The sequence below is a fragment of the Python bivittatus genome, unplaced genomic scaffold, assembly GCF_059951505.1.
Source record: "Python bivittatus isolate LINGU-HERP-01145 unplaced genomic scaffold, Pbiv_v1 ctg000240_np1212, whole genome shotgun sequence".
Taxonomy (NCBI): domain Eukaryota; kingdom Metazoa; phylum Chordata; class Lepidosauria; order Squamata; family Pythonidae; genus Python; species Python bivittatus.
The window spans coordinates 2539723-2553435 of record NW_028277051.1 but is presented as its reverse complement, the minus strand read 5'-3'; the positions used below and the strand labels follow the sequence as shown (position 1 = coordinate 2553435).

The 13713-nt window shown below is 47.3% G+C and overlaps 1 protein-coding gene across 7 annotated transcripts in view; it reads left to right on the top strand.

The window, feature by feature from the left end:
- The window catches only part of NCOR1 (nuclear receptor corepressor 1), a 124734-nt gene that overhangs the window by 78241 nt on the left and 32780 nt on the right, over nt 1–13713 (top strand). For all 7 annotated transcript variants that reach the window (XM_025171240.2, XM_025171242.2, XM_007435278.4 and 4 more), the window contains 9 exons: nt 4298–4471; nt 4574–4734; nt 7492–7606; nt 7877–7978; nt 9107–9204; nt 10218–10389; nt 10528–10668; nt 11860–11943; nt 13058–13311. In XM_025171240.2, the coding sequence (XP_025027008.1) occupies nt 4298–4471; nt 4574–4734; nt 7492–7606; nt 7877–7978; nt 9107–9204; nt 10218–10389; nt 10528–10668; nt 11860–11943; nt 13058–13311 (1301 nt within the window). The remainder of the gene's footprint in view (nt 1–4297; nt 4472–4573; nt 4735–7491; nt 7607–7876; nt 7979–9106; nt 9205–10217; nt 10390–10527; nt 10669–11859; nt 11944–13057; nt 13312–13713) is intronic.

Below are 13713 nucleotides of genomic sequence, written 5' to 3'. Positions count from 1 at the left end.
AGCTTCTCCATCTTTGGCTGCAAAGTATGTAATCAATCTGGTTTCGGTATTGACCATCTGGTGATGTCCATGTGTAGAGTCGTCTCTTGTGTTGTTGGAAAAGAGTGTTTGCTATGACTAGCTTGTTCTCTTGACAGAACTCTATTAGCCTTTGCCCTGCTTCATTTTGTACTCCAAGGCCAAACTTGCCTGTTATTCCGATTACTCCTTGACTTCCTACTTTAGCATTCCAATCCCCTATGATGAAAAGGACATCTTTTTGGTGCTAGTTCTAGAAGATGTTGTAGGTCTTCATAGAAGCGGTCAACCTCAGCTTCTTCAGCATCAGTGGTTGGGGCATAGACTTGGATGACTGTGATATTGAATGGTTTGCCTTGGATACGCACTGAGATCATTCTGTCGTTTTTGAGGTTGTACCCCATTACTGCCTTTCCGACTCTCTTATTGACTATGATTGCAACTCCATTTCTTCTAAGGGTTTCTTGCCCACAGTAGTAGATATAATGGTCACCCGAATTAAATTCACCCATTCCCGTCCATTTCAGTTCGCTGATTCCCAAGATGTCGATGTTCAGTCTTGTCATCTCATGCTTGACCACATCCAGCTTGCCTTGGTTCATAGATCTTACATTCCAGGTACCTATACAATATTGTTCTTTGCAGCATCGGACCTTCTTTTCGCTTCCAGATACATCCACAGCTGAACGTCCTTTCGGCTTTGGCCCAGCCGCTTCACTCTTTCTGGAGCTACTTGGAATTGCCCTCCGCTCTTCCCCAGTAGCATATTGGACACCTTCCGACCTGAGGGGCTCATCTTCCGGCGTCATATCTTTTAGCCTTTTAACATTGTCCATGGGGTTTTCTTGGCAAGGATACTGGAGTGGGTTGCCATTTCCTTCTCCAGTGGACCACATTTTGTCAGAACTCTCTGTCATGACCTGTCCGTCTTGGGTGGCCCTGCACGGTATAGCTCATGGCTTCACTGAGTTACGCAAGCCCCTTCGCCACGACAAGGCAGTGATCCATGAAGGGGGAACTGAAAGTGCTGGGTACTGAATGGGGATTTCCAGGGCTTGGTTCAGTTGGGCTTGATCAAGGAGATAAGCTGAGTGGGACAGACTCTCGGGGGAGTTGAAATGAAAGCGCTGAGGGGCTTTCCAATGTGTTGCCCCCAAACGGAGCATCCTTGGGTTTCTCTAGGTGCAGTTCTGCAGGCATTTTCAGTGAAGCAGAGCACCTAGAGAAACCCAAAGATGCTTGATTTGGGGGCAACAGGTTCCTAAGGGAAGAAGATGCGGGGTTTGTCTTATGCTTTGGGAGGAAAAGGAGGTGTGTTGGGGGAATCAGGCAGGGACCTTGAAGGTCTGGATGGGGAGAGGGACTGCAAAGATGGCTTTGATGGTGAGGTTCTGTAAAACATCTGGTCTGTCCCTCCCCCAGAAGACAGGAAAGGAGAGGTGTTGGGGTGGGGGGCAATCTCAGGAGTTTCATTTAAGGAGCATGAGGTCCAACAAGTGTGTGTCACAGGCTTCCTTCCCTCGGCTGCGTCTTGGGCAGGCACCGGTCACAACTCTGAAGCAAGACGGGGATGTAGCGTGAGCTTTGATTTGCAGTCGGCCCCGGTGGTTCGATGGAGCTCGAACAACACGCCTCAAGTCTCAGCCTCACGGTGCGGCATGGAAAAATGTGGGTGCCAAGGGCACGTGCCAGCAGAACCCAGCAGGAGTTGTGCAGCAGCCAAAGGCAGGGAGAACAGCAAGGAGAGAAGCTGTTCTAAAAATAGGAAAAGAACTGGGCAAGGGGGCACATGGCGCAGGGGCTTGCTCCATGCCAGCATGGTGCTTAAACCATGTTTGGAGCCAGGCATCTAAGCGACTGCAGGGGTATTCTCCTCCCCCAGCATAAGTCTAGGGCACCATCATTCTCCTTGGCCCATTTGGCTCAGTTTTGCCTGTAAATTAGAACTGTATTATTAGTGGTAGTAGTTTTATTTTTGTTGTTGTTGTTGTTTAGTCGTTAAGTCGTGTCCGACTCTTCGTGACCCCATGAACCATATTGCGCCAGGCCTTCCTGTCCTTCACTGCCTCCCTGAGTTTGCTCAGTTTCATGCTCAAGTAGTTTTATTTACCACGCCCTTATAATTAAATGCAGTACGGGCATTTATGAAACATAGTGGGGAAGCTGGGCTGCACATTACACAGGATTTCTGCTGCTTTGTACCTTTTCTTTTCTCTCTGCTATTCTTTTGTGGGGGATCATCTTAAATTCAGGGTCCCCTTCTTTTCAAATCAGTACGGTAATCTGTTTGCTTAGACTAGTGTTTCTCAAACTTGGCCGCTTTAAGACATGTGGACTTCAACTCCCAGAATTCCCCAGCCCCCGCCCCCACCCTTGTTTTATCCTTGGAATCCCCCTGCCGAGTGTAGAGAAGTAGGTAGAGAAAGTGGCAAACTTGGTAGAACGTGTGAAACCAATACACGTTGCAGACTATCTGGTAGGCAGAGAGATTTTCTTGTGCTCTTTCACGGTGTCGCAGCCCAAGGTCGTTCGTTGGAATAACACTCAGGAAGAGTCAACAGCAATACCAGGAAGGGGCCTTTTACACAAAATCGGGTTCACCTGCGGAACTCTCTGCCACTGGATGTGGGGATGGCTACCGATTTAAATATCTTCAGTGGCTATTGGTCCTCATCCAGCTAATGGGGAGGAACAGGGTCACCTTCTTGAAACGGCAGCTGCCTTTTCTCTTATCTCCCTTCCCTTTTGCTGAAGACAGCCTGCCCACCCTGTCATTTCAAGGAGCTATGCCCTTTAAACAGACTCCACTACTGCCCACCTCCCCCCCCACCAACGCCAAGCCCACACAAGTCCCATGTTAGCCTTTGCCGCATCCTTCTTGGCACATGTATACAGGCTGCCCGGTGTCCTTGGGCACGTGGCCAAAGTGGATGGCCCAGAAATGGCTTGGGCTTGTGGATTAATTCTCCCACACTCTTTTCTTTTGGCCCAGAGTGGGAGGCAAGGGGCTGTCTGGGGGGTGGGTTGGCAGCTCCTTTCTGTCTTTTAATAAAATAACACAGGGACTGTTAGTTAACCCCCAAGGTTAAGAATTGATTTTGCTATTTGTTTTTGACACAGGCTATTTAGACTCCTGCTCAACCATACCTTCCTTTTCATGGACCTGTTGAATCGGTTTACCCTATATATGTGTGTGTTTGTGTGTTTGTCTCTCTGTGGGAGAGAGAAAACGAGAGAAAGAACATAGGTTATATGTGTGTTGGCCTTGCAAGTAGATCTTGTAGGGCATCTTGCCAAGTAGAAGACTTTCTCTATCTCCCTTCCTTCCTTGAGTTTACTACTACTCTTAGCACAGTCATTCTGTATAAACATTAATTACCTAAGTATGCGTGTGAGAGGTTATGGCAGTGTTTCTTAACCTTGGGAACTTGAAGATGCGTGGACTTTTACTCCCAGAATTCTCCAGCCAGCATGGCTGGCTGGGGAATTCTGGGAGTCGAAGTCCACGCATCTTCAAGTTCCCAAGGTTGAGAAACACTGGGTTATAGGATGACTGGGAAAGGATTGGAAGGGAGAGGAGAGGAGAGGAGAGGAGAGGAGAGGAGAGGAGAGGAGAGGAGAGGAGAGGAGAGGAGAGGAGAGGAGAGGAGAGGAGACATAAGTGGTCAAGGGATGGAAGGCAAAACCCTTGTCAGCTTAGCTTAAAGGCACCTCGCTGAGGGCTATGCAGTTCTGACTTCCTTGGTCTTGCCAGCGGTGGGGCGGCTTTGACAAAGCATATGAAGGCTAGATCAGTGTTTTTCAAACTTGGCAACTTTAAGGTGTGTTGCACAGTTGCCAAGTTTGAAAAACGCTGGGTTAGGTGGAGAAATTATTCATGTTATAATGTGAATTTCCCTTGGGCTTTCAAATCAAGGTATGAATGGAAACATATTCTTCCACTTCATGCTTCTCCAAATTTTGCAGTGAAGTTCTCTCTCTTTTTTTTTTTAAAGGAGTGAGTGTATCTTTTTTATTCCTGCTACACAAACACGTATTGTCTCCGAATATGGAGGCTCCATGTACTTTTCACCGCTGCTAGGAGTTAAAAGATCTGTCCTACATAGTGAATCTCTCTTGTCTTCATTTCATGCTGCAGGGATGCCTTCCGTGGTCATATAACCCCAAATTTCTGGTCCATCAGTGACCTGCTGACACCCCGATACTCTGGTTTTTGAGAATGTTCTCTTTCTGTGTGATTCCCCTCACTTAACCAGTGCTGTGCCTTTCCTCTTCCCAGCAAAGACAGTTGCCTATATGCCTTACGCTGAAGTAAAGCGTGCCATGGATCAGGAAGCCCAGATGCAAAACGCAGTGGCCAGATCAGGCTCACCCTATCGCCTGTCTCCACGGGAGGTGAACAAGGCTTCTCCACAACCGGACATGAACGCCACCCGCTACAGCGTCCCGCCAGGTAACTCTAGCGCCCACCCATTTCCCTTGCCGGCTTTTGTGTAGCAGCAGCAGTGGCCAAGGACTCACAATTTATTCTACGTCTACTTTCCCCTCTCCCAAGTCCTCCAGCCAGCTCCCCATCAAGTCATCACGAATCTCCCTGAAGGGGTCCGACCCCCACCAACACGGCCCACGAGGCCTCCCCCACCTCTGATTCCATCCTCCAAAACGGTGGTGCCTTCGGAGAAACCGTCCTTCATCATGGGAGGCTCCATTTCGCAAGTAAGGAGAAAGGAGAAACAGGTTTTATTTGTATCGGTAGGTCTACCCCAGGACAGAAGCTCAAGGTAGGATGTAAGGCACGTAGAATCCTAGAATTCTGGAGTGGGAAGGACCCCAAGGACATCTAGTCCAGGGTTTCTCAACCTTACCAACTTGAAGAAGTGTGGACTTCAATTCCCAGAATTCCCCCAGTCAGCAGGGTGGCTGGGGAATTCTGGGAGTTGAAGTCCACATATCTTCAAGTTGCTGAGGTTGAGAAACCCTGATCTAGTCTAACATTTGCAGGACTACCCATTCAACCATCCCGAAGAGGTGGCTCTTCTTAAAAGGTTCCAGAGATGGAAAACCTGCAAGCTCCATAAGGAGACGCTGTCTGTTGTGGTCATGGCTGTGTATGTTTGGCTCCTTGTCTAGATTGGCTGGGTCCACACAACATGTGAAGCCTGGCTAACATGGGTTGGGTAGTTGTGGATCAGTGCATTGTGGGAAGCCCTAGGGCAGTGCTTATGCCAGGGTTGGGCCGCATTATTTGGGAAGCTGAAGGCCACATCTCAGCTTCCTGACCTGACCTTCCAAAGAATCAGAGATGGCCTCTGATGATGAGGTGTCCATTTGGGGTTTTTACCTGGTTTTGTTGGGGGGGGGGAGCAGGAGGTCTCTAGAAAGCAAACTGCTTTCGTTCCTATGCTTTAAGATTCACACACACCTGTAAAACATCCCCAGATTAACATTTTGGTGGCCAATTTTAGACTGTTTGCCAGGATTTGGGAGGGTTTACAGTGGGGAATGGTTTGCTGCCCCCCCAAAAAAGACCTGCTCCTGTTCTCTCTCTTATTTATTATTTATTTATTTATTCAATTTGTATGGCCGCCCATCTCAACAAGTGACTCTGGGCAGCGAACCAAATTAAAAATAAAATGAAAACAATTACAGCAATATAAAAATTAAAATACGTAGCAGCTGAGAATAAATCCTACATCATAATCACTAATATAATCAAGAAATTGGTCCCTGCACACACTTGGGGTCCCAAGCCTGGGCACAGAGCCAGGTCTTTTTTTATATATAATTTTTATTAAAGAGGTTTTCAACAGAATAAAAGCAGTACAAATTTTAAGTAAGAATAAAGAAAAGAAAAAAGTAAGCGGAAAAAGAAATAAAAACAAAGACGTAGAAAAGAAGGAGAAAAGAAAAGAAAAAGTTACAAAGAACTGGCTTCTGATCTTCTTAACAGCTCTTATAAATGCATTTATATCTTGCCCTCTCTCTCTGAGGTTACATCACAATTTCCTTCTTTCCATAATCTACCCTTTCTAATCATCAAATCCAAAAATCACAAGTTTATTTTTCCAGTCACCAATAAATGTAGTAGTTGATCTTTCTCTGAGCAAAGAAGTTAATTTTGCCATCTCTACTAGTTCTGTTATCTTCACCAACCCTTCCTCCACTGCAGATATTTCAGAGTCTTTCCATTTTTGCACATGTAGTAGTCTCGCAGCAGTAATCATGTATAAGAACAGCCTTCTGCCCAGAGCCAGGTCTTCACGGCCTTACGAAAGGCCAACAAGGTCAAGGCCATCCCAATGTCCGGAGGGAGGTTGTTCCAGAGGGCGGGGGCCACGGCAGAGAAGGCGTGTCTCTAGTCCCACCAGCCGACATTCCTTGGCTGACAGGACCCGAATCACGCCCATCCTGCCGGACTGAATCGGACAGATAGAAACAGTTGGGAGAAGACCAAGTCTAGTAACCCAGTCCCAAACCATGCAGGGCTTTAAAGGTGCCATCCAGCACCTTGAGTTGCACCCGGAAACACACGGGCAACTGATGCAGCTCACGGAGTAGAGGTGTTACATGCGCCACCTACTACCCACGCAGCCGCATTCTGCGCTAGTCGAAGCCTCTGAATGCCTGTCAACGGCAGCCACTCTTAGACCGCATTGCTGTCATCCAGATGGGAGGTCATGAGACAGTGAGCCCTTAACCTTCCCTTCCCCCCTGCAATTGGCTGAAATTGGGCCCTAAATTGCCACTTCAGGCCATTCAGGGGTTTGGGCTAATTTGGTCAAACTCATCAAGAAAATTGCCGCCCTAAATTGGGCTGCTTTGCAGCTGAATTTTGGCCGTGCGGTCTCGGGGTGCCAGGGGCTGCTGGTTGCCCTCCCCTTGTAGCTCACTGTTTGGGAATTTCCTGATAGGGGGACGTAGCAGTTGTGCTTCTCTAAACCTGATTTAGTGGGTTGTGCAAACCCAGCTGGCAAATACCACGATGAAGAGAGCACCAGTTCTGTTTCTCTTTTCCTGTTCTGCTCACGGCTGTCACTACTATGTGGCTCCTGAACATGCGTCCTCCTCTTTGGCTCTTCTTGGAAACGGCTCCCCCTGCCCCAGGTCGGCTTTTCCTCTGGAAAACCTTGATTTTCCCCTGGTCTGTGTGCAGCAGATGCCAATTTGGAGAATTCAGATTGCTCTTCATACATACAGTCTGTACCAAAATTGGTGTCTTCAGGACAAGTTGGATTTCAAGCACCAGAGTTCCCAGCCCAGGCGACCAACAGCCAACACGCGTGTTGACGGAAATTAAGGCCATCACGCGTGCGCTTGGTACAGCGTCATTTGCAACCCTTTCCGTGTGCGACCCATCTGTGGGGCTTCTCTACTTACCTACCCCCATTACTGCAGGCTCATTCATCCCAGCTTCGGCTTGTATGGTCACATAATTATGCCGCCTCCCAAAATGTCTTTTCCTCCCACTTGTAGGGAACACCGGGCACTTATCTGTCCCACGGCCAGAGTTCTTACAGCCAGGAACCAGCCAAGCCATCTGGCGGATCCATTTCCCTCGGCCTGCCCAGGCAGCAGGATTCCAAGTCAGGTAAATCATTGCGGATCGGCCTTGCCTTCTACGCAGGGACTGGTGGGCGCCTGGGCCTTCGAAAGCCAGGCCAGACGTGGGTGATGCTTCTGAGGTGGAAAGCTGGCTTTCTGGGCAGGCCTGTGCCTCGGTTAGGGTTAGGGTTTTGGAGCGCGGACCCCTAGCCAAGATCCAACACAGGGGTGCTTGGATGCTCTGGGACTGTGTGAGGTGAAATGGTTCGGAGTGGGCAGTGTGTTGCTTAAACATTCCTCCCTGCCTTGTCTGAAGCTTCCCTGCCCTACATCAAGCAAGAAGAGTTTTCTCCCCGGAGCCAGAATTCGCAGCCCGAAGGCCTGTTGGTAAGAGCTCAACACGAGGGAGTCGTTCGAGGTAAGCAGAGCTTGAATTGAAGAAGCAAATCTGCATCCTTGAGATTGGGTTAGCCGGTCTTTAACTTCATCCTGTTCCCCCAGCCCCAGTTTTTCAGCTCTGCCTCCACAAATAGGCTGTCAGAATTCAATAATGCCAAACCGCCTTTCAGGGGCCCGATTTCAAATATTTTTATCACCATGGACTGCCAGTATCCCTTGGCAGGTTACGGTAGAACTACAAAGCCAAATTAAAACTGTGTATTTTAAAGATGAACTAAAATCTCCAGCAATTAAAACCCTGTTCAAAAAAAGATCCAATTCCGTGGGGAGATTTGGGCCAGCTTCAGTGAAGGCTCCACCATAAATGGTTTGTCAAATGACCTTGTAGGGCAACTTACTCAGATGACCTCAGGGGAGGGTGGGGAGAAGTCAGATAGAACCGTTTTGACCTTCCTGAGCAAGGTGTGTGGACTTTGACTGCCCAACTTCTCCAGCCAGCATGGCCGCTGCTGAGAATTCTGGGAATTAAGGTCCAGCCATCTGGTTGGGAAAGGATGGTATAGAAAAAGCCTCTTTCCCAAGCCAGGTCAGGCTTTAAGGTGAGAATAACCGGCATTTTATATTGTGCCTGGAAACCAGTTGGGAGCCAATTTGATTCCTGCAGAATAGGAGTGATAAGGCCTCCCAAGTCCTTCCAGAGACCAAGCTGCTTGCTGAGATTTGTGCTCGTGGACTTTTCTGGGTCAGGCCGACCTAGAGCACGTTACAGTCGCCCAGTATTGAGGTGAGCTGAGGGACAGACAGGAAGACAGCTTTGCCTGGGCTTAAATTTATCTGATGATTGGCTCACGATTTTTAAAATTAATTCCAGTGGTGTCTCCTTGCCTATGTGCTCATGTGTGCACCTTGTTCTGTTTTCCTACATTTTTAAAACTGTTACTATGCCCGGGGGATTTCCACCTCTTTAAGTTCCTGGGGGTCTCTTTGTCTCTGTCCACACTGCACCGTTTTCTTTGTGCAGGCTGCGTCTCTCAGAAAGCGGAGGGATCTGAAATGGGGTGGCGATCGCCTTCTGTGTGATCATACCCGGTTGTATGGCATCAGCAGGTACCTCACCACCACCCTCCCCTCTTCTGCTTCCCATCAGGTACAGCCACCATCCAGGAAGGGAGTATCACCCGAGGGACCCCCGCCAGCAAAGTTTCCATGGAAGCGATGCCAGCCTTGCGAGGGTCCATCACTCAGGTATTCTTGCCTAGTGTCATTTGGGCTCTGATCCTTCCATTGCCTCAGCATCTTCGGTGATTTGTTCAACTGTACTTTCTGGAGCAACGGGTGTGTTTGTCAGCAGAAAGGGGGAGGGATTCTCCCTCATCTTTCTCAGCATCAGTTCATTCCCGCTTTGGGCCTCGGTGTCTAGCCAGAAAATAATAATGATAATAATCTCCACACTCGGTAGAATCTGAGGATACAGAAGTGAACCAGAAGCACGTGAGGATAAAACATTGATTCAGTAGACATTCAGGGGAAAGGGGGTGTCTGTTGAATCCAAACATCCATTAAATCAGAATGAACGTTGATAAGAACCACGCAAATTATGTCATTTGCATCGCAATGCAAACCATATGAATTTTCATGAATTGTCCAAACTACTTTGAATCTAGTGGACTTGCCTGTTATTTGGGGATGGCCCCCATGTTGTCACATCCAGAGGCCACTAAACTGAAGTCCGTTAAATTGTATTTAAAGCTTTCTAGAATTCCTTCTCCATACTAGTTATTCTGTAGGCTGACGAGCGTAGGAAGATACGCAGAGCATGGTTTTTCCCCCTCTCTGTAGCCCAGTTGCAACAATAACCCCCTAAGTGAGCTAATGTTGTATAGTTAAAGTTCTCCTTATTTTATCTCTTTGCAGTATGCCTCCATTGCAAAGTTAGCATCCGTTCCCCCCTCTCTCCTCTGCTCTCTCTCAACCCCTTAACCTTCTACTCCATCCACCTTCACCCTTCGTTCAGCACCTACCTTTCTCCTTATGGGAAAACTTCATTTTACCAGCCTTTGAAACAACAGACTTTGCACACAGAGGGCCAGAATTCCACTCTGTCTTTTGCCATTTGTTGTTATGATGTCACCATGCAAGTGACGTGAATCCTCTGGAGTCATTCCTCTCTGATTCAGCGCACTTCCTCAGAGACAGATGCCCCCTCTCCCCAGTTAGTCCTTTAAAAGGAAGCTTCATAAAACATGTTTCCCCTGCAGGGAACGCCAGCCCTGCCGCAGCCTGGGATTCCAGCTGATGTCTTGCTGAAGGGAACAATCACCCGGCTGGCCACAGAGGACAGCAGCCCGGAGAAGGGCCGGGAGGAGGCTGGAGCCTCCAAAGGCCACGTCATTTATGAGGGCAAGAGCGGGCACATCATCACCTATGATGGTGAGTCCTCAGTGCTCAAACCCCCATGTGCTACTTGGGTGAGATCCACCACCAGATCCGGGCAAGGAAAATTATCCCCATTTCCATCTGCCTAGGAAAATCCAAGTGTTTCTATTGAGTTCTGCTGTTTCTCAACAGCCATTAAGAATGTCCGGGAGGGAACCCGGAGCCCAAGGACTGCTCATGAGATGGGCCTGAAAAGGACGTATGAAGCCATGGAAGGAAATATCAAACAGGGAATGTCAATGAGAGAATCTCCTGTCTCGGCACCTTTAGAAGGTAAACACGGCTGGCGGGTTTCGGTTCTTTCATCTCTTAAGGCAGGGAGTGGGTGATACAGTACCCCAGGCAGTATTCCCAGATACCCCAAACTAAAAAGGCAGCTTAAAAGAGAAAACCTGAAATATCATGAGATTTGGGCTGGGTTTTTTGTGATGGGGTGGGAATCCTACAGTATTGCCAAAAAGTTTCCACCCGTTGCCTTAGGGAATGAATATCAGTTTTCCAGGAGATACTTCATCAACGGTTGTTTAAAAGGTTGTGTAATAATTTAGATGTGAAAAAGTTTGGCCTTAGGAGGACCATCAACCAAGCTAGCTGGAGTGATAGGATTTGAAATCCAGTGCATCTGGAAGACACCAGGTTGAGGAATCTGGGTATTGGTGCAAGAAAGAGATGTCTTCTGAATAGTTAACGTGAGTGAGAGAGAGATGTCATATTTAACTGATCTTCTAAAGTGCTGAATTCCAGATTGTATTCTGGAAAGTGTTGCAGTTCCTCCACGACTAGGTGATCAGGAATGGCTGAAAACCTATCTCCCATGGCCATCATGAATAAGTTCTAGGGAGCCCTTAGATCATGCAGAGAAATACTGACTTGAAAACTGTCTACATAAGTGCAAGAAGTCCTGCCTGTGGTCTTGGTATCTCCTGTTAGGGAAAAAACCCTCACTGCCTCAGACCATGGAAAGATGGGTCAGTCAGTGCTGACCAAGAGCAGTCCATGTGTTGCTTTCCTAGTATTGTAAACTACAAATCCCACAATCCCTTGTCAGTCTGGCTTATGGAGGCAGAGAGAGTTTCAAGTCTAACCCATCTGGGAGACACCAAGGTTGCCTCCTTCTGGGGTGGCCAAGCCAATACCAGCTGGACTGATCTGGGCTCCATCCATGGATGTTTCCAACATTCCTGTTTGACCTGCGCCGTGCAGGGCATCTCAGAATTCAGTCACACCCCCAAGGTTAGTGGCTACTCTGGGGGTTTGTCTGAGCTGGCCGGTCTTTGTGGCTGAAGGTTTACAGACGCTGGATGGTTCTTTGATGAAGCAAACCTTCAAAGCCTCTTTGCAGGATAGGTGTATCTGTACTGTGTTTTCTTCCTTGGAGACTTGTTAAAATGCAAGAAGTATCATAGCAGGTGTAATTGAGACTGGGAGAGTGCTGTTTTCAGTGGCTTCCCTTCTGTCCTTTAGGGTTAATCTGCCGGGCGGTGCCTCAGGGCAGCCCCCACTCCGATATGAAGGAGAGGACCGTGCTGTCAGGCTCCATAATGCAAGGTAGGGAAAAGACCAACCCCCCCTTTTTTTCCTCCCTCTCTCTTCTCTCCTAACTGTGTACCAGGAAATGCCCACAGCGTCCTTGGGGAGACTTGTCATCTTAAATGGTGAGTTTGCAACAACCAAAATTATGCCGGAAAAGAGCAGTCTCTAAAATTGTCCCATTTGTATTCCCTCTTTAAAAAAATCTTCACCCAAAATAGCAAAGAACAGCAAGTTCTTCTGCCAGAGCTCCTACTAAACATTATGAACTGAACAGCGTGCCTTTTTTACAGCTGCATAAATGAAAACAAATACATGGAGGGCTAGGGCTGTGGTAGGGTGGGTTTGCTTCCCATGTATAAAAATGTCAGCTGCTACAGCTATCTACCTGTCTTCTGTTTTTTCTTTTCTTTTCTTTTCTTTTCTTTTCTTTTCTTTTCTTTTCTTTTATTTTATTTTATTTTATTTTATTTTATTTTATTTTATTTTATTTTATTTTATTTTATTTTTATGCTTTTCATTTTAAAAGATAGCTAGACACAAACAGCATTCAGATGTGTATTTTTTTTTTAAGGAATGATAAGCACAGGGGACCTAACTTAATTTTAGGTCCAATAGATGGAATCTAAGGGGTTTAATTTCTTACCCCAAGAGTTTCCAACCTTTGGGGCAACGTTGTGCAATCTTTCAGCTGACGCGGGCCAAAAAAAAAAAAAAACCCAGCATTTTCAGAATGGCCCCCATCTAAGGTATTAGCAATCTTCTTCAAGAAAATTAAAATCTTGTGACATTTGGGGATCTCATGAGATTGCTGCCCTTTCTTAACATTAAGTCCTACTAGTGTGGAGTTCCAGACATTACTGAGCTCCATCTATCTGCTTTAATTCCAGGCTGGACTGGGGGTCTTACTTCAGCTATTTGCACTGGAAGATGTGCTTCAGTTTGGGCCAGTATGGATCTCCCATCCCCAGAGCTGAAATCTAGGCCAGAGGGACTATCCTCACTGTTTCCATGAAAAGAAAATGAAATAAAACAGGCCCGACTGAACACATGAGCCGTGTGGAGTCACTGATATATGCCCGACCAATTGCAAGAGCTCCATTAATCCTCTGATTCTCTGTTTCCCACCAAGGCACCCCACGAGCTACTGCTGAGAACTACGAAATAGGACTCAAGTATCCAAAGATCAAGAGGGAGTCTCCTCCCATGCGAACTTTTGAGGGGGCCATCACCAAGGGCAAACCATATGATGGGGTCACCACAATCAAGGAGATGGGGCGCTCCATCCATGAAATTCCCCGGCAGGACCTGTTGAATCAAGAAAGCCGGAAGACCCCTGAAATAGTTCCTAATGTCCGGCCCATCATTGAGGGCTCCATCTCTCAGGTAAGCAAACCTTGACGCTATTGGAGAAACATCAAATCCTAGAATTTTAGAGTTGGAAGAGAGTGTTGAGGTCACAGACCATTACCCCTACTCAGGGCAAACATCCAAATTAAAGCAGACTGTCTGTCTGCGATAGACACACAGTTGTCCATTCTCTAATACATCCAACAAGAGATGTCCACCTTCTCTCTGGATCATTGGTTCCATTGCCCAACAGTTCTTTTAGGAAGTTTTTCCTAACATTTCTAGTGTTTTATTAACCGCTCTTAAATCCATTATTCCTGTACTCAGAAAAAAGAAGAGACATTCTCATCTAGCACAAATCTGGTCCCAGAATTAGCTTAGGCATTGATTTGTTTGAGGTGCCGGAAAGGTGCAGCTTTTATTGATTGCTTCCAGTCT